General features: G+C 42.0%; 2 protein-coding genes across 3 annotated transcripts in view; one reads left to right on the top strand and one right to left on the bottom strand.

Moving 5' to 3' along the window:
* tp53inp1 (tumor protein p53 inducible nuclear protein 1) overlaps positions 1-15,657 on the bottom strand; it is a 20,288-nt gene extending 4,631 nt beyond the window's left edge. Inside the window, exons 1-3 of one of the 2 annotated variants that reach the window (XM_061915441.1) lie at positions 15,446-15,657; positions 9,610-9,957; positions 5-503 (exon numbers count right to left, since the gene is read on the bottom strand). In XM_061915441.1, coding sequence (XP_061771425.1) covers positions 5-503; positions 9,610-9,745 — 635 coding nt within the window. In that variant the 5' untranslated portion in view covers positions 9,746-9,957; positions 15,446-15,657. Of the gene's footprint in view, positions 1-4; positions 504-9,609; positions 9,958-13,824; positions 14,000-15,445 lie in introns of those variants that run through there. The other variant, XM_061915442.1, reaches the window with a different exon arrangement.
* Positions 1-20,000, top strand: part of ndufaf6 (NADH:ubiquinone oxidoreductase complex assembly factor 6) — a 113,057-nt gene that overhangs the window by 33,866 nt on the left and 59,191 nt on the right. The gene's annotated exons all lie outside the window — the stretch shown is intronic.

Raw genomic sequence — 20,000 nt, 5'->3', positions numbered from 1 at the left:
TTACCTGTGACGGGGGGTGTCCAGGGAGCGCCTGCCTTTCTCCTTCCCGCCCGAGGCAGCCGGCGTGGTGGCCTCTTGGCCGGGCAACAAGCCCAGTTCAAGGTCCAGGGAGCGGGGCAGGGGGTCAAGGTTGAGCCTGGGGGGGCTGTGGTAGGCGTAGACAGACATGCTGGGGTGTTCGATCAGCAGGTTCTCCAGTGGGCTGGCCTCCATTGGGACGGGCTGGTTGCTGCGGCCGGTGAAGCATGGCGGCGGGGTGACGAACCAACTCTCCTCCAGGGAGGTTGCGTCCAGACGCTGGAAGTCGTCGTCATCCTCCTCCTCTTCCTCGCCGCCGCCGTCCGGGTCGGTGTCGGCGGTGGAGTTGAGGGAGGTGCAGGAGGCGTAGCGGATAGGAGGGCTGGCCATGGGGGACGGCACCACCACCAGGTCTTCTTCGTCCTCATCCGGGCCGACGGTGGACCTTGAGAGGCTGTCCCCGGCCTGGCTGGAGCAGGAGTCGGCTGGGAACACAACAAAGGATTTTTTTTTAGTCTTTAAAATGCCGCACAAACTCCAAGAATAAGCGTGGTCACAAGTAGAGATGTCCGATAATGGCTTTTTTGCCGATATTCCGATATTGTCCAACTCTTAATTACTGATATCAACCGATACTGATATATATATATATACTCGTGGAATGAACACATTATTATGCCTTAATTTTGTTGTGATGCCCAGCTGGATGCATTAAACCAGGGTTCCCCAAACTTTTTGACTCGGGGGCCGCATTGGGTTAAAACAATTTGACCGGGGGCCAGGCTGTGTATATGTGTGTGTGTGTGTATGTATATATATATATATATATATATATATATATATATATATATATATACGATAAAAATAGTGCCACTTTTTATATTTTCTTTTGTTTAGTTTTTGTTGCAACATGTTGGTTAACGTTTCGGAGACTTGTGCATGTATATACATACATATGTATATGTATATACATACATATGTATATACATACATACATACATACATACATACATACATACATACATATATATATATATATATATATATATATATATATATATATATATATATATATATATATACACTTCCATCTTAAAGATCTAAAAAAATTATTTGGGAATGTCCGGAGGGCCAGATTGAAAAGTTTAACGGGCTTAAACAGTTAGTGTCCTCAGTTCCTAAACGTTTATTGAGTGTTGTTAAAAGAAAAGGTGATGTAACACAGTGGTGAACATGCCCTTTCCCAACTACTTTGGCACGTGTTGGAGCCATGAAATTCCAAGTTAATTATTATTTGCAAAAAAAAAATTAAGTTTGAGTTTAAACATCAAATATCTTGTCTTTGCATTCAATTGAATATGGGTTGAAAAGGATTTGCAAATCATTGTATTCCGTTCATATTTGCATCCAACACAATTTCTTAACTCATATGGAAACGGGGTATATTGAGAGCTTTGCCTTCCGGCTCAGCTCCTTCTTCACCACAACGGATCGATACAGCGTCTGCATTACTGAAGACGCCGCACCGATCCACTTGTTGGACCTCTTGATCCACTCTTCCCTCACTCGTAAAATTCAGGAGTCTCCCGGTAAAATCGGGAGGTTGAAACCGATACCGATAATTTCCGATATTACATTTTAAAGCATTTATCGGCAGGCCTGATATTATCGGACATCTCTAGTCACAATATTTGGACGAGTCACACGGACTCTGATCTGGCACTGCATAAAACTGCAGTGCCTGAAAAGCGCCAGCAGGAGGCAGTGTGGCCATGCAAAGTCTGATGTCACATGACCACAGGCTGACTAATAGCAGGGTGAAACAGTTAATGCTGTGTTGGCTGGGCTGCAGGCCACAGATTATTAATAATCCTCCTCCATGAGAAGATGCCAACATGAACTGCCCCCGTGCCAAAATCCATCCCCCAATGATTCGCAGACAGGAAGTTAGGAGGGGAGGCGGGAACTAAAAATAAACCATTAGACATTACTTTTTAGGGACTACAGTTAAAAATCATGAATGTTCGTCATTTATTGACTTTTTACCTTCCGGGAATGTTGTTTTGCAAACAAACGGGTAACGTGATCAGAGCGGGGGCACGCCGTGGCGAGGACAACTTTGTTAAATGAACCCTCATAACCTCATTGTTTACTTCCTGTTTGGAAGCAAACAGGCTTGACGGGAGATGTTCCCTGCATGTGACATCTGTGCCACACCCACCGGCTCACTGCTGTTTACACAGCTGCCTCTTTATTAGGCACACCATGCGATCCCGGGCTCGGGATCTTTCTGTGTGGAGTTTGCATGTTCTCCCCGTGACTTCGTGGGTTCCCTTCCGGGTACTCCGGCTTCCTCCCACCTCCAAAGACATGCACCTGGGGATAAGTTGATTGGAAACACTATAATGGCCCTAGTGTGTGAATGTGAGTGTGAATGTTGTCTGTTTATCTGTGTTGGCCCTGCGATGAGGTGGCGACTTGTCCGGGGTGTACTCTGCCTTCCGCTGGAATGCAGCTGAGATATGCTCCAGCATCCCACGCGACTCCAAAAGAGACAAGCGGTAGAAAATGGATAGATGGATGAAAATAAGATACAGTATGTTCCCTAATTCCTGTGATGAGGTAGCGACTTGTCCAAGGTGTACGCCCCCTTCCGCCCGAATGTAGCTGAGATAGGCTCCAGTGACCCCAAAAAGGGACAGGTGGTAGAAAATGGATGGATGGATGAAAAGAAGATACAGTATGTTCCCTAATTCCAGTGATGAGGTGGCGACTTGTCCAAGGTGTACGCCGCCTTCCGCCCGAATGTAGCTGAGATAGGCTCCAGTGACCCCGAAAAAGGACAAGTGGTAGAAAATGGATGGATGGATGAAAATAAGATACAGTATGTTCCTTAATTCCTGTGATGAGATGGTGACTTGTCCAGGGTGTACCCCGCCTTCCGCCCGATTGTAGCTGAGATAGGCGCCAGTGCCCCCAAAAGGGAATAAGCGGTACAAAATGGATGGATGGATGTTACCTGATTCCTGTGATGTGGTTGCGACTTGTCCAGGGTGTACCGCGCCTTCCACCCGAATGCAGCTGAGATAGGCTCCAGCACCACCCCGCCACCCCCAAAAGGGACAAGCGGTAGAAAATGGACGGATGGATGAAAAGAAGATATAGTATGTTCCCTAATTCCTGTGATTAGGTGGCGACTTGTCCAAGGTGTATGCCGCCTTCCACCCGAATGTAGCTGAGATAGGCTCCAGTGACCCCAAAAAAGGGACAAGTGGTAGAAAATGGATGGATGAAAATAAGATACAGTATATTCCCTAATTCCTGTGATGAGGTGGTGACTTGTCCAAGGTGTACCCCGCCTTCCGCCCGAATGTAGCCGAGATAGGCTCCAGTGACCCCGAAAAGGGGCAAATGGTAGAAATGGATGGATGGATGAAAATAAGATATAGTATGTTTCTTAATTGATGTGAAGATGTGGTGACTTGTCCAGGGTGTACGCCGCCTTCCGCCCGAATGCAGCTGAGAGAGGCTCCAGTGACCCCGAAAAGGGACAAGTGGTAGGAAAAGGATGGATGGATGAAAATAAGATATAGTATGTTACCTAATTCCTGTGATGTGGTTGCGACTTGTCCAGGGTGTACCGCGCCTTCCACCCGAATGCAGCTGAGATAGGCTCCAGCACCACACCGCCACCCCCAAAAGGGACAAACGGTAGAAAATGGATGGAGAGATGTGACCTAATTCCTGTGATTAGGTGGCGACTTGTCCAAGGTGTACGCCGCCTTCCGCCCGAATGTAGCTGAGATAGGCTCCAGTGACCCCGAAAAGGGACAAGTGGTAGAAAATGGATGGATGGATCAAAATAAGATACAGTATGTTCCCTAATTCCTGTGATGAGGTAGCGACTTGTCCAAGGTGTACCCTGCCTTCCGCCCAAATGTAGCTGAGATAGGCTCCAGTGACCCCGAAAAGGGACAAGTGGTAGAAAATGGATGGATGGATGAAAATATATAGTATGTTCCCTAATTCTTGTGATGAGGTGGTGACTTGTCCAAGGTGTAAAACGCCTTCCGCCCTAATGCAGCTGAGATAGGCTCCAGCACCACCCCTCGTAACCTCGAATGGGACAAGCGGTAGAAAATGGATGAATGGATGAAAATAAGATATAGTATGTTGCCTAATTGATGTGAGGAGGTGGTAACTTATCCAGGGTGTACCCCGCCTTCCGCCCGAATGCAGCTGAGAGGCTCCGACAACCCAGAAAAGGGACAAGCGGTAGAAAAATGGATGGATGGATGTTCCCTAATTCCTGTGATGAGGTGGCGACTTGTCCAGGTTGTACCCTGCCTTCCGCCCGAATGCAGCTGAGATAGGGACAAGCGGTAAAAAATGGATGGATGGGTGTTCCCTAATTCCTGTGATGAGGTGGCGACTTGTCCAGGGTGTACACCGCCTTACGCCCAAATGCAGCTGAAATAGGCTCCATCCACCACCCACCCCCGCAACCCCAAAAGGGACAAGCGGTAGAAAATGGATGGATGGATGTTCCCTAATTCCTGTGATAAGGTGGCGACTTGTCCAGGTTGTACCCTGCCTTCCGCCCGAATGCAGCGGAGATAGGGACAAGCGGTAAAAAATGGATGGATGGGTGTTCCCAAAATAGAACTTTTTGGTATAAAGTCAACTCGTCGTGTTTGGAGGAAGAAGAATACTGAGTTGCATCCCAAGAACACCATAACTACTGTGAAGCATGGGGGTGGAAACATCATGCTTTGGGGCTGGTTTTCTGCTAAGGGGACGGGACGATTGATCCATGTTAAGGAAAGAATGAATGGGGCCATGTATCATGATATTTTGAGCCAAAACCTCCTTCCATCAGTGAGAGCTTTGAATGGTTGACCAAATACTTATTTTACACCATAATTTACAAATAAATTCTTTAAAATTCCTACAATGTGAATTCCTGGATTTTCTTTTCACATTCTGTCTCTCACAGTTGAAGTGTATCTATGATGAAAATTACAGACCTCTGTCATCATTTTAAGCACAATCGGTGGCTGACTAAATACTTTTTTGCCCCACTGTAGGTCATCAAATCTCAGCAACAAGCTGTAATATCTTACTGAGATCCTTTAGGACCAAAACACTTAAAACAAGTAAAAAACTCTATAAAATCTGCTTAGTGAGAAGAAATTATCTTATCAGACAGAAAATAAGCAAGTATCACCCTTATTTGAGTTTTTCATCTTACGTAGATTTCAGTTTTCGTAGTGTGTGTACAAGGATCCGCAGGGAATGTCTAGGGAAGTGTAAAAGGCTTGATTGTGACTACAGTAATAATTTGGACTATTTTTACCTGTTTTGACAACAACAACTCAGCTGAAGTGGGACACCCTTGCGTGCACCCAATGCCCCGTGCAAAAAAAAAAAATAGAAAATGTCCACACGCTTGCGGAATCTGGGTCGGCTCAAGCGGAGTGAGGCTCGGTGGCAGCTCTGTTTTGACTGCACTCAGGCTCTTAAAAAAAAAAACGTCGACAGAGGCAAAATCCAATCATATTTAATTTCGTCTGTATGCGAATGGGACGAGTTAAGACTATCCAATCACAGTAGCATGTGGGAGAAGCTAATATTTCGAGATGACTCACATTGTACTGAATTACTGTTACTATTAAAGACGGTAGGGCAGGAGCAAGGTCGTTTACTCTACCACTACTTTTGTTGCACACCATGGGCGAACTTGCCTTCCAATTTAAAGGCCTACTGAAATGAGATTTTCTTATTTAAACGGGGATAGCAGGTCCATTCTATGTGTCATACTTGATCTTTTTGCGATATTTCCATTTTTTTGTTGAAAGGATTTAGTAGAGAACATCGACGATAAAGTTTGCAACTTTTGGTCGCTAATAAAAAAGCCTTGCCTGTACCGGAAGTAGCAGACGATGTGCGCGTGACGTTACGGGTTGTAGAGCTGCTCACTCACATCCTCACATTGTTTATAATCATGGCCACCAGCAGCGAAAGCGATTCGGACCGAGAAAGCGACGATTTCCCCATTAATTTGAGCGAGGATGAAAGATTTGTGGATGAGGATAGCGAGAGTGAAGGACTAAAAAAAAAAAAAAAAGAAAAAAAGGCGAGGGCAGTGGGAGCAATTTAAATGTTATTAGACACATTTACTCGGATAATTCTGGAAAATCCATTATCTGCTTATTGAGTTACTGGTGTTTTAGTGAGATTATATGGTACCTGAAAGTCAGAGGGGTGTGGCCACGGGTGTGGTGACCGCCAGTGTCTCCGGTGGGAGGAGGTAAGGGAGTCCGCCGCTGCAGAAGGACGCTAGCTCCGCTCATGTCTACGGTAACAGCCGACTTATTACCACAATTTTCTCACCGAAACCTGCCGGTCGACGTGGTCGGGAACCATGTTTGCCTGACCGCTCCGTTCCATAGAAACGCTTCACCTTCGGGAATGTAAACAAGGAAACACCGGCTGTGTTTGTGTTGCTAAAGGCAGCCGCAATACACCGCTTCCCACCTACATCTTTCTTCTTTGACGTCTCCATTATTAATTGAACAAATTGCAAAAGATTCTGCAACACAGTTGTCCAGAATACTGTGGAATTATGCGATTAAAGCAGACGACTTTTAGCCGTGATCGGTGACGCTACAACCGGTGACGTCACGCGTCATCATTCCGCGACGTTTTCAACAGGATACTTCGGGGGAAATTTTAAATTGCAATTTAGTAAACTAAAAAGGCCGTATTGGCATGTGTTGCAATGTTAATATTTCATCATTGATATATAAACTATCAGACTGTGTGGTCGCTAGTAGTGGGTTTCAGTAGGCCCTTAATTAGTGCACTTTAATCGATGCCTTGGCACACTGATTGGCTATCGATTGCACAGCTTGACAACCCAAAAGACCAGATTTGTCATTTTTTAAGCAAACACACAGAGAAAGACCAGTATGTGAAATATACATACGTCCTAGATTTATAACACTAAACGGAACAATGGCTAAGACGCCACTCAGTGTTGTCATACACAAAATAAACCAGTGGTTCTTAAACCTTTCCCCCCCTCAAGTGAAGTCTAAGAAAAAAAACTTGGCTCACCAAGTACAAACCCTGTTTCCATATGAGTCGGGAAATTGTGTTAGATGTAAATATAAACGGAATACAATGATTTGCAAATCCTTTTCAACCCATATTCAGTTGAATATGCTACAAAGACAACATATTTTATGTTCAAACTGATAAACATTTTTTTTTTGCAAATAATCATTAACTTTACAAGTTGATGCCAGCAACACGTGACAAAAAAGTTGGGAAAGGTGGAAATAAATAATGATAAAGTTGAGGAATGCTCATTAAACACTTATTTGGAACATCCCACAGGTGTGCAGGCTAATTGGGAACAGGTGGGTGCCATGATGGGGTATAAAAACAGCTTCCCAAAAAATACTGCCATATTTATTATTGAAGTCACAAAGTGCATTACCTTTTTTAAACATGCCTCAAAACAGCAGTTTGCAATTTGGGACATGCTCACCCTGAGGTTGAGGTGGGCGGGGTTGAGGTAGGGGGTGGCGGGGGGTGTATATTGTAGCGTTTCAGAAGAGTTACTGCTGCAAGGGATTCTGTGTATTTGTTCTGTTGTGTTTGTGTTGGGATACGGTGCGGATGTTCTCCCGAAACGTGTTTGTCATTCTTGTTTGGTGTGGGTTCACAGTGTGGCGCATATTTGTAACCGTGTTAAAGGGGAACATTATCACCAGACCTATGTAAGCGTCAATATATACCTTGATGGTGCAGGAAAAAGACCATATATTTTTTTTAACTGATTTCCGAACTCTAAATGGGTGAATTTTGGCGAATTAAACGCCTTTCTGTGGCGATGACGTCAGAATGTGACGTCCCCGAGGTAATACAGCCGCCATTTTCATTTTCAACACATTGCAAACATTGGGTCTCAGCTGTTATTTTCCGTTTTTTCGACTATTTTTTGGAACCTTGGAGACATCATGCCTCGTCGGTGTGTTGTCGGAGGGTGTAACAGCACTAACAGGGAGGGATTCAAGTTGCACCACTGGCCCGAAGATGCGAAAGTGTCTGCCGCCAGACCCCCATTGAATGTGCCGGAGTGTCTCCACATTTTACCGGCGATGACAATCACGGCACAGAGATGTATGGATAACCTGCAGATGCATTTGCAACGATAAAGTCAACTAAATCACAAAGGTGAGTTTTGTTGATGTTGTTGACTTATGTGCTAATCAGACATATTTGGTCGAGGCGTGACTGCCAGCTAATCGATGCTAACATGCTACGCTAATCGATGCTAACATGCTATTTACCGGCGGTGCTAGAGCAGACATGGCACAGAGATGTATGGATAACCTGCAGATGCATTTGCAACGATAAAGTCAACGAAATCACAAAGGAGAGTTTTGTTGATGTTGACTGCCAGCTAATCGATGCTAACATGCTATTTACCGGCGGTGCTAAAGCAGACATGGCACAGAGATGTATGGATAACCTGCAGATGCATTTGCAACAATATTACGTTTCCTTCCACCCACATTTAATGCGAAAAAAACACTTACCAATCGACGGATTTAAGTTGCTCCAGTGTCACGAGATGCGAAAGTCCTGATCGTTTGGTCCGCACATTTTACCGGTGATGCTAACGCAGCTATTTGGCCATGCTATGGCTATGAATAGCGTCAATAGCTATTCGCTCAATAGCTTCAGTTTCTTCAATACTTTCATACTCCAACCATCTGTTTCAATACATGCGTAATCTGTTGAATCGCTTAAGCCGCTGAAATCCGAGTGTGAATCCGAGCTAATGTTGCTATATCTTTTTGTGGTATTTGCAATTGTTTATTTACATTGGCAGCAGGGAAATGGATAGTCACATCGCAAATAGCGAAAATCAAGCACTTTAAAGCTTTTTTAGGGATATTCCGAGACCGGTAAAATTTTGAAAAAAACTTAAAGAAATACAACAAGCCACTGGGAACTGATTTTTATTGTTTTTAACCCTTTTGAAATTGTGATGAGGTTTCCCTTTAAAGTTGTTTATCCTGTATGGCTGTTGACCAAGTATGCCTTGCACTCACTTGTGTGTGTGATAAGCTGTAGATATTATGTGATTGGGCCGGCACGCAAAGGCAGTGCCTTTAATGTTTATTGGTGCTCTGTACTTCATCCTACGTCTTTGTACAAAGCGGCGTTTTTAAAAGTCATATATTTTACATTTTGAAACACATACCGATAATTTCTGATTTTACATCTTAAAGCATTTATTGGCCGACAATATCTGAAATCTCTAATTTTACTTGACAAAATTTACTGAATGTTGAGGATTTTAGATGGCTAAAACTTGACGAGGACTAAAATGCATTTTCGTCAAAATGTAACTAAAACCTCTCTTTTCGCCTCTCTTACCATGCTTTGCCCTAAATGCATTTTTCTGGCCTCACCAGGCCTCCATTTTGGCACCTTGCGCCGCCGCCCTCTTTACCACAACCCAGTTGAATTTGCCAGTTGGACCGGTTTTAAAGAAGAAGTGGTGAGACTCACCCAGGAAGTTGACCAGGATCCAGTCCTCATCCTCCTCTTTCTCCTGGCAGTCTCTGGGTCGGCCGCAGCGGCTCAGATCCTGTGCGGCGGCGTCGTCGTCACCGCCGAACAGGACGCTGGCGAACCTCTGGAACATCCTGGGTGGTGGGTGTCGGGCCGAGGGGAAGGGAAAGCGACGCTGGGCGATGGCAGGGAGGCGTTTCGGTCATCGGCTGCAGGCTCGGCAGCGGCGGACGAGGGGCTCTGCGGAGGTGCTAAAGTGCATCAATGGCGTGTGGTTGCGACTCATCGGAGAGGCAGAGGGCGGCGGCACATAGCTCGACGTGTGGAGGAGACAAAGAACAAGACCTAAAAAGACAGAATAATCAGGAATAAATTTTAGCAGTAGGATCTCGACTAAAGGTTTCCTCCTGATTACAAACCCCGTTTCCATATGAGTTGGAATTGTTAGATGTAAATAAAAATGGAAAACAATGATTAGGAAATAATTTTCAACCCATATTCAGTTGAATATGCTACAAAGACAACATATTTGATGTTCAAACTGACCATTTTTTTTTTTTTTGCAAACAATCATTGACTTTAGAATTTGATGCCAGCAACACGTGACAAAGAAGTTGGGAACGGTGGCAATAAATACTGACTAAGTTGAGCAATGCTCAACTTTGCCTCACCGGTGTGCAGGCTAATTGGGAACAGGCGGGTGCCATGATTGGGTATAAAAACAGCTTCCCGAAATAAGCTCAGTCTTTCACAAGAAAGGATGGAGCGAGGTACACCCCTTTGTCCACAACTGCGTGAGCAAATAGTCAAACAGTTTAAGAACAACGCTTCTCAAAGTGCAATTGCAAGAAATTTAGGGATTTCAACATCCATGGTTCATAATATCATCAAAAGGTTCAGAGAATCTGGAGAAATTACTCCACATAAGCGGCATGGCCGGAAACCAACATGGAATGACTGTGACCTTCGATCCCTCAGACGGCACTGTATCAAAAACCGACATCAATCTCTCAAGGATATCACCACATGGGCTCAGGAACACTTCAGGAAACCACTGTCACTAAATACAGTTCGTCACTACAACTGTAAGTGCAATTTAAAGCTCTACTATGTAAAGCCAAAGCTATTTATCAACATCATCCAGAAACGCCCCCGGCTTCGCTGGGCCCGTGACAATCTAAGATGGACTGATGCAAAGTGGAAAAGTGTTCAGTGGTCTGACGAGTCCACATGTCAAATTGTTTTGGGGAAATATTCAACATCGTGTCATCCGGACCAAAGGGGATGCGAATTATCCAGACTGTTATCGACGCAAAGTTCAAAGCAGCATAAAGGCGCTGCTTTAAAGTCTTTCTTGTCATTTGATGTTTCCCTTTTACACACATGTGAGAGGGATGTGTACTATGGCTATGAGTTGTTGTTTTTTTCCCTTGGCCTCAGTCTGGACCCCCTCTCCAGGTGCCCAGGCTTAGACCGATTTTTTTTATTTAATTTTATTCTAATCTTCTATTTTTTTCTCCCATTCCCCCCACTTGTTTACCTGTATCTCACCTTTTTTGTAAGGGGCGCTGGAATGCGGCAGACCCGTCAGCGATCCTGTTCTGTCTCCCTGTAATGTTTGTCTGATCTTGAATGGGATTGTGCTGATAATTTTAATTTTCCTGGAACTCTCCTGAATAAATAAAGTACTATCTAATCTAATCCATCTGTGATGGTATGGGGGTGCATTAGTGCCCAAGACAAGGGTAACTTAAAGATCTGTGAAGGCACCATTAATGCTGAAAGGCAGGTTTTGGAACAACATATGCTGCCATCTAAGCGCCGTCTTTTTCATGGACGCCCCTGCTTATTTCAGCAAGACAATGCCAAGCCACATTCAGCACGTGTTACAACAGCATGGCTTCGTAAAAAAAGAGTGCGGGTACTTTCCTGCCCCGCCTGCAGTCCAGACCTGTGTCCCATCGAAAATGTGTGGCGCATTATGAAACGTAAAATACGACAGTGGAGACCTCGTACTGTTGAACGACTGAAGCTCTACATAAAACAATGGGAAATAATTCCACTTTCAAACCTTCAACAATTAGTTTCCTCAGTTCCCAAATGTTTATTGAGTGTTGTTAAAAGAAAAGGTGATGTAACACAGTGGTGAACATGCCCTTTCCCAACTATTTTGGCACGTGTTGCAGCCATGAAATTCTAAGTTAATTATTTGCAAAAAAAAAAATTGTTTATGAGTTTGAACATCAAATATCTTGTCTTTGTAGTGCATTCAACTGAATATGGGTTGAAAAGGATTTGCAAATCATTGTATTCCGTTTTTATTTACATCTAACACAATTTCCCAACTGATATGGAAACAGGGTTTGTAAATTACTAAAAAAAAGCAAACGAACAACATGGATGTCTCATAATATCCAAGGCAGGATTTGTCTTAGCAGCTGCAGTAACAAAAAGAGGCTGTGTCACTCTGCAGAAGCGAAAAAAAAAAAAAAAGAAGAAGACACAGCTGGACAGCAGCAGGTCAGCTTTTCGCATTGGTTTTTTCACACTGGAGGACAAAGCAGAGTCCGACCCCACTGCTGCTTCTTGGCTTTCTCTGAATGCACAGCAGGGCTCAATTACCATCTTGAGGTCACTTTTAGTTTCTTTAGCACCTCAATGATCCTAATCACAGTGGAAATGTGGAACAATTTGCTCCATTTCATAATCGATCTAAATAAACGCTGCAAAGCAAAAACGTCGGACTCACTTTGCAGCACTTGACCTAACCCCCGATTTTCACAAAGATGCGCCACGACGGCCGTGTCTGTTTCCACCGCCGTTCCAGATCCTTGCGCTAAATATACGCAGAGCTTCTATTTTTTTAGCGGTTGACATATCAGGGCGGATCAAATTGAGCTAAAATCCCCTTCGTGTTGGCCAGAAAGTCATGCACAGGCACAAAATAAATGATCCGGTTTACTTTCAAAATAGTCCCGTCTTCAAGGCGGATCGTACTTTTTACACTTTGAAATGTTCTAATCGGCAGACTTTTCAAAGTTGTTTTTTTTAGACGGATTGTAATAGAGATCCATCTGGATTCATTAACTTAATTCTAAACAATTCTTCACAAAAAAATAAATCTTTAACATCAATATTTGTGGAACATGTCCACAAAAAATCTAGCTGTCAACACTGAATATTGCATTGTTGCATTTCTTTTCACAGTTTATGAACTTACATTCGTATTTTGTTGAAGTATTATTCAATACATATATTTATAAAGGATTTTTGAATTGTTGCTATTTTTAGAATATTTAAAAAAAATCTCACGTACCCCTTGCTGTATTTTACTTCTTTATCTCTTTTTTTCCAACCAAAAATGCTTCGATCTGAATAGGGGGTACATCACTGAAAAAAGGTTGAGAACCAATGCTCTAGCGGATGACTTTTCAAAGGATGCTACATTAGCAGAGGTTCTACTTTTTGTAGCAACGCTTTTGCCGCGTAATTGTTAAGCATCTTCCCGCTTGAAGCCAAACCCCCGCCAGATGATGTTTTTCTTGGGAATTAATTCTTCCTTCATCATTATTTATTTTTATTCATTTCATGAAAATGCATCTATACAATCCACATACAATTGACACCTTAATTGTTTTTTTTTGTTTCTTATACATTCCTTCATTTGTTACCAGATTCGCACCTTCTCTCTCTCACGTATTACCACTCGGACTGCACCGCTAGCATCACAACTAAAGTGACATACGTTAGAAGGCGCGCTTGTTTTAAGTCTCTGTGAGAAGGAGAGACAATAGAGAGTGAGAAACCATGCAGTGTAATGCCCGCAGCTAAAAGCAACTGCGTGAAATATCACAATATAGTCATTTTCTCTATCGCATGGAGACAAACCCGCGATATATCGTTATCGCAAAGCCCTATATCACACCGATCCATCTTCCACCGTCTCAGCTGCATCCGGGCGGAAGGCGGAATACACCCTGAACAAGTCGCTACCTCATCGCAGGGCCAAAGCAGATATAGACAACATTCACAAGACTCTCGTAAAAGTCCGCGCAACAGAACGCGATTACGTGCCGCAGCCGGTGGAAATGAAGTTAAGCGTGATCGACAACCCGCAATGTGGTACGTTTACGACCCACCCTCAGCGTCGTATATCTCAACATCCGACTGCTAAAAGTTTTTTACCACGAATGAATGTTATTTAATACTCACAGTCCGGGTCCTAACTCGTCAGTAGACGCGTCGCTCTCCAGTTTGTATGTTTATGGAAAACAAAGTGCAAACCCGCCTCAAAGATAGCTACCTAGCCACTAAAGCGTTTTTGTACTTGGTAAATTAACATAATTTATATAAACCCACCAGCAAACATGTTGTCGTTTGTCTACGTTTGCATGCGCAACTTTGCCTACTTCCGTAAACAGCGCCATGTGACGTTTAGGGGAAACGAGTTCTTTGTTGAACATATATTATGAATGTAAGTTATAAATTCGTCAGAATCCCGCTACATTTCGTGGCCATGTGTCGATAAAAGGCACACGACCCTTGCACCCAACACATCATTTTTAAAAAATGGACCTAAACTCAGTCGTCGCACCCGTTTTACGCAAGACTTCCCAAACGTCGCATTTACTTTCCGACACTTAAACGCACCGCATCGTTCGCTGTGTCTGCGATGCGTTCACGTCTCCATTGGTCACTTTTCTTTTTCGGTGCAGTTCCAACTCTGTAAACATCATGGGGTGGAAACAAACAAAAACATCTGAGGTCTGTTAACTTCCCTTAGGGACTTTTTGCGGGCAGGCAAACAAACAGAACACTCATTACTTTCCAACACTTAAACGCACCGTATCGTTCATTAGTTAATTTCTTGTAGGTTTTCGGCGGAGTTTAAACTCTGTAAACATCATGGGGTGGACCAGCGTACAAAACGACAACATCCGTGTTCTGATAATCAGTTGTACCGCCTTCCTTGGCGACTTTTTCGGTCAGGCAAACAAACAAACGCATTACTTTCCAACACTTAAACGCCGTGTCTGCGATGCGTTCACGTACGTCGTCGCCATTGGTCAATTTCGTGTAGGTTTTCGGTGGAGTTTAAACTCAGTAAACATCACGGGGTGGACTAGCGTACAAAACAACATCTGAGGTCTGATAATCAGTTGTACCGCCTCCCTTGGCGACATTTTCGGGCAGGCAAACAAACAGAACACACAATAAAGGTGCTTTTGTTTGCTGGCCGATTTAACAGATCACATCCGGGAACCCTGATAACATGATTTGCTATATTATGAGGAGCACACGAGATCCCGTTGAAAATTTGGAGGAAAATACTCAAACCTACAAGTTACTCATCTAATTTAAGTGCATTTGAGGATATTTTTGGTCCAGTTTTTACTCATCGACCCGTCGATCAATCGGCTAATTTAGTTTATGTGGTCGAGCAACCAAGTTTGAGATATCCAAAAGCTTTAAGGCGGTTGAGCCTGTTAGTGAAGGGGGTTGGGGGATGTAATTCGACACGGCTCGGCATTTGCAAACCGTCTGTTTTACCTTTATCTCAAAACAATGTAATAAACAAAAAAAACCTTCTAGAATGTACTGAAATGGTGCACAATTGCCATGAATAGGTTTTAAAGCACTTAAATGTCGACTAGCTAACGCGGCAGAATAAAACGTGAAGAAAACGTCCAAAAACATTTCCATAGAACGACAAAAAAACAGAAAGAAAGTCGACGATGAAAGTAAAGAGTGATAGTGCAGATAAGAGCATACAAGCGATTATTACAGAGAACAATCAATGGCGGTTGAGTGGGGGGTAAAACAAAGAACTCACCTGCAGGCGAGGAAGCTTTAAAAGAGCAAAAAAAAAATCGACGTTCAACTCCGTTCAAATGTGAGGTAGTCGTGTTACTTTTCGAAAAATGGAATAAAAACAAAGGTCAAAGGTTTCTTCTCAGAAGAAATAAAAGTATAAAACGGAGCCTCGACGTCTGCGCTGCGCTTGCTCCTCTTTGCCCAACTGCTCCTTTTGTTATTGTTTTCGGCCTCCCAACAGCTGATTGCCATGACGTCAGGAGGCGGGGCCAGGGTGGCGGGGCGGGACTCTTGGAGCCGCTTGACCAATCACGAGGCGCGACACTGACTGTCACTGAGCCACGTGACGAGCGGGTCGGAGGACATGACTGGACAAAACCTTCCTCCCCGACCGTGTTACATAAGAGCCACAACATCCGCTTCCGGTGCCAAGGCTCACACACTGTACTATCACTGTATTATTACTGTATTGTGGTACTATTAGCGTGTTATGGTAGTATTACTGTATTATGGTACTAATAGCGTGTTATGGTACTATTACTATGTTATGGTACTATTACTGTATTATGGTACTATTAGCGTGTAATGGTACTATTACTGTAGTATGGTACTATTAGTGTGTTATGGTACTATTACTGTATTATGGTACAATAAGCGTGTTATGGTACTATTACTGTATTATGGTACAATAAGCGTGTTATGGTACTATTACTGTATTATGGTACAATAAGCGTGTTATGGTACTATTACTGTATTATGATACTATTAGAGTGTTATGGTACTATTACTGTATTATGGTACAATAAGCGTGTTATGGTACTATTACTGTATTATGATAGTATTAGAGTGTTATGGTATTATTACTGTATTATGGTACTATTAGTGTGCTATGGTACTATTACTGTATTATGTACTATTAGCGTGTTATGGTACTATCACTGTATTATGTACTATTAGCGTGTTATGGTACTATTACTGTATTATGGTACTATTAACATGTTATGGCACTATTACTTATTATGTACTATTAGCGTGTTATGGTACTATTACTGTATGATGGTACTATTAGCGTGTTATGGTAATATTACTGCATTATGGTACTGTTAGTATGTTATGGTACTATTACTGTATTATGGTACTATTAGCGTGTTATGGTACTATTACTGTAGTATGTACTATTAGCGTGTTATTGTACTATTACTGCATTATGGTACTATTAGCGTGTTATGGTACTATTACTGCATTATGGTACTATTAGCGGGTTGTGTTACTATTACTGTATTATATACTATTAGCGTGTTATGGTACTATTACTGTATTATGTACTATTAGCGTGTTATGGTGCTATTACTGTATTATGGTACTATTAGCTCATTATGATACTATTACTGCATTATGGTACTATTAGCGTGTTATGGTACTATTACTGTATAATGGTACTATTAGCGTGTTATGTACTATCACTGTATTATAGGTACTATTAGCATGTTATGGTACTATTACTGTATTATGGTACTATTAGTGTGTAATGGTACTATTACTGCATTATGGTACTATTAACGTGTTATGGTACTATTACTGTATGTATTATGGTACTATTAGCGTGTTATGGTACCTTTACTGTATTATGTACTATTACGTGTTATGGTACTATTACTGTATTATGGTACTATTAGCGTGTTATGGTACTATTACTGCATTATGGTACTATTAGCGTGTTATGGTACTATTACTGTATTATGTACTAATAGAGTGTTATGGTACTATTACTGTATTATGGTACTATTAACGTGTTATGGTACTATTACTGCATTATGGTACTATTAGCGTGTTATGGCCGTTACAAGTTTAATTGCCGTGACGCAGGTAGTATCTTACGTCGGAGTCAGATTTAATAAACCTCTCCTGTTTTATGTAAACAAGCAAGGGAGGGAGTAATTTAGGGCGTGGATTTGTATTATCAAAACAGATTACGTAAAAAAACCCGATGTAAACGGATGTTACTACTTTTTAAAGTCACGGTACAGTTGGTACACCCAACATGATAGGATTTATAAACTTCCATTTGGGAAATACAAATGTGTTACACGGGAGGAAATAACTCTGGGAGTGGATTTTTGTTATCAAAACAAATTACGTAAAAAAACAAACAAAGAAAAAAAAAAACGATACAAACATGCCACCACACAGTTGTTACTACTTTTTAAAGTCACGGTACAGTTGGTACACCCAACATGATGGGATTTGTAAACTTCCATTGTGAAGTACAAATAATGTGTTCCAGGGGAGGAAATTACTTTGGGTGTGGATTATTTTTTTAATCAAAAATGTCTCAAAACAAACAGCTGTACAAACATGCCACCACACAGTTGTTACTACTTTTTAAAGTCACGGTACAGCATGATAGGATTTGTAAACTTCCATTTGGGAAATACAAATAATGTGTTCCAGGGGAGGAAATAACTTTGGGCGTGGATTTGTGTTATCAAAACAAATTATTTAAAAAAACAACTATACAAACATGCCACTGTACAGTTGTTACTACTTTTTAAAGTCACGGTACAGTTGGTACACCCAACATGATAGGATCTGGAAACAACCATTTGAGAAATACAAATAATGTGTTTTCCAGGGGCGGAAATAACTTTTAATTTATTTAAAAAAACAACTATACAAACATGCCACCGCACAGTTGTTACTACTTTTTAAAGTCACGGTACAATTGGTACACCCAACATGATAGGATTTGTAAACTTCCGTTTGGGAAATACAAATAACGTGTTGCAGGGGGGGAAATATCTTTGGGCGTGGATTTTTGTTTTTAAAACAAATTACTGAAAAAAACAACTATACAAACATGCCACCGCACAGTTGTTACTACTTTGTAAAGTCACGGTACAGCATGATAGGTTTTGTAAATTTCCATTTGGGAAATAGAAATAATGTGTTCTAGGGGCGGAAATAACTTTTAATTTATTTAAAAAAACAACTATACAAACATGCCACCACACAGTTGTTATTACTTTTTAAAGTCACGGTACAGTTGGTACACCCAACATGATAGGATTTGTAAACTTCCATTTGGGAAATACAAATGAGTTCCAGGGTCAAACATTCTATTAACTTTTTTGAATCATTTTGTGACATTTATCAGTGCTAACTTTGGCTACTATAATTTGCGGCGGCTAAAGAGTTAATTCAGTGCTCCTCATGAACGTCAACAAGTGATGCAACATTGTAAGTGAGTACTGACACACTCTGTCCACAACAGTGCAAGTTTTTTTGCATTTGTTGTTTTCCTTTACCGAGCTGAACTTTTGACCCGACAGTAGACGCCTCCCACTTTGGGAGAATCACAACAAATCTTTACATTCAGATGGGGAAAAAACACACGATGAGACGCCTTTCCTTTCATATTTCCATTGGCACAAAAACAAGGTCACACCTGAGCGACTGACGTCACGACAATGATAAGACGTTCTTGTTTTTTCTTCCCTCTCTGCTGCTGTGTGTTACATCAGCTCCATCGCTACTGTACTTCAACCTTATAAAAGGTTTATTTAACATTTCAACAACACAGCGTCACAAAAAAACTCTCGTAAAAGTTCTGCTAAACAACCTTAACGTACATATTTTTTTTTCTATTGCAAACATTTTTAGTGACCTGATTATCAAGTAAAAAACCCAAAACCAGTGAAGTTGCCACGTTGTGTAAAAGGTAAATAAAAACAGAATACAATGATTTTCTAATCCTTTTCAACCTATAATCTATTTAATAGACTACAGAAACAAGATACTTAACGCTCGAACTGGAAAAGTTTATTGTTGCACAATACTAGCTCATTTGGAATTTTGACGCCTGCTGCATGTTTCATAACAGCTGGCACAAGTGGCAAAAAAGACAGAGAAAGTTATGGAATGCTCATCAAACGCTTGTGAACAGGCTAATTGGGAACAGGTGGGTGCCATGATTGGGTATAAAAGCAGCTTCCATTAAATGCTCAGTCATTCACAAAGGACGGGGCGAGGCTCACCACTTTGAACAAATGCGGGAGCAAAATGTCCAACAGTTTAAGAACATTTTTCAACCAGCTTTTGCAAGGCATTTAGGGATTTCACCATCTACTGTCAGGACTTTGCATCAAATAAGCAAAACTAATCCAAGTCAGAGGGAATTTGGAACGAGCCAGGCGTGAATTCAGGTACATGATTAATTTATTAATATACTAAATACAAAAAGGCAAAACAAAGGGCGTGCTCGGTGGCGGATAATGATTTATACTAAACTTAAAACAAAACAGCACAATGGCATGACTATCTACAAATAAACAAAAGATACGATCAATGATACACAACAAACCAAAAACTTGCACAGAGGCATAAATACAAACAAAAACTTACTTGGCGTGGACAAAACCGAAAAGCATGGCATGAAGGTTGGAGCAGCAAGCAGTAAGTAGGCCGATGAACAGCAAACAAATGATTTAAATAGTGACTATGATGATGAGAAACAGGTGTGGGATTGAGGGCAGGGGCGTGACTTGGAGACCAGATGGAAACTAATGCGTAACTAT

Source organism: Nerophis ophidion, linkage group LG11 (genome assembly GCF_033978795.1).
Source record: "Nerophis ophidion isolate RoL-2023_Sa linkage group LG11, RoL_Noph_v1.0, whole genome shotgun sequence".
NCBI lineage: Eukaryota > Metazoa > Chordata > Actinopteri > Syngnathiformes > Syngnathidae > Nerophis > Nerophis ophidion.
The sequence above is the reverse complement of the archived record's forward strand: the minus strand, read 5'-3'. Positions and strand labels throughout refer to the sequence as shown.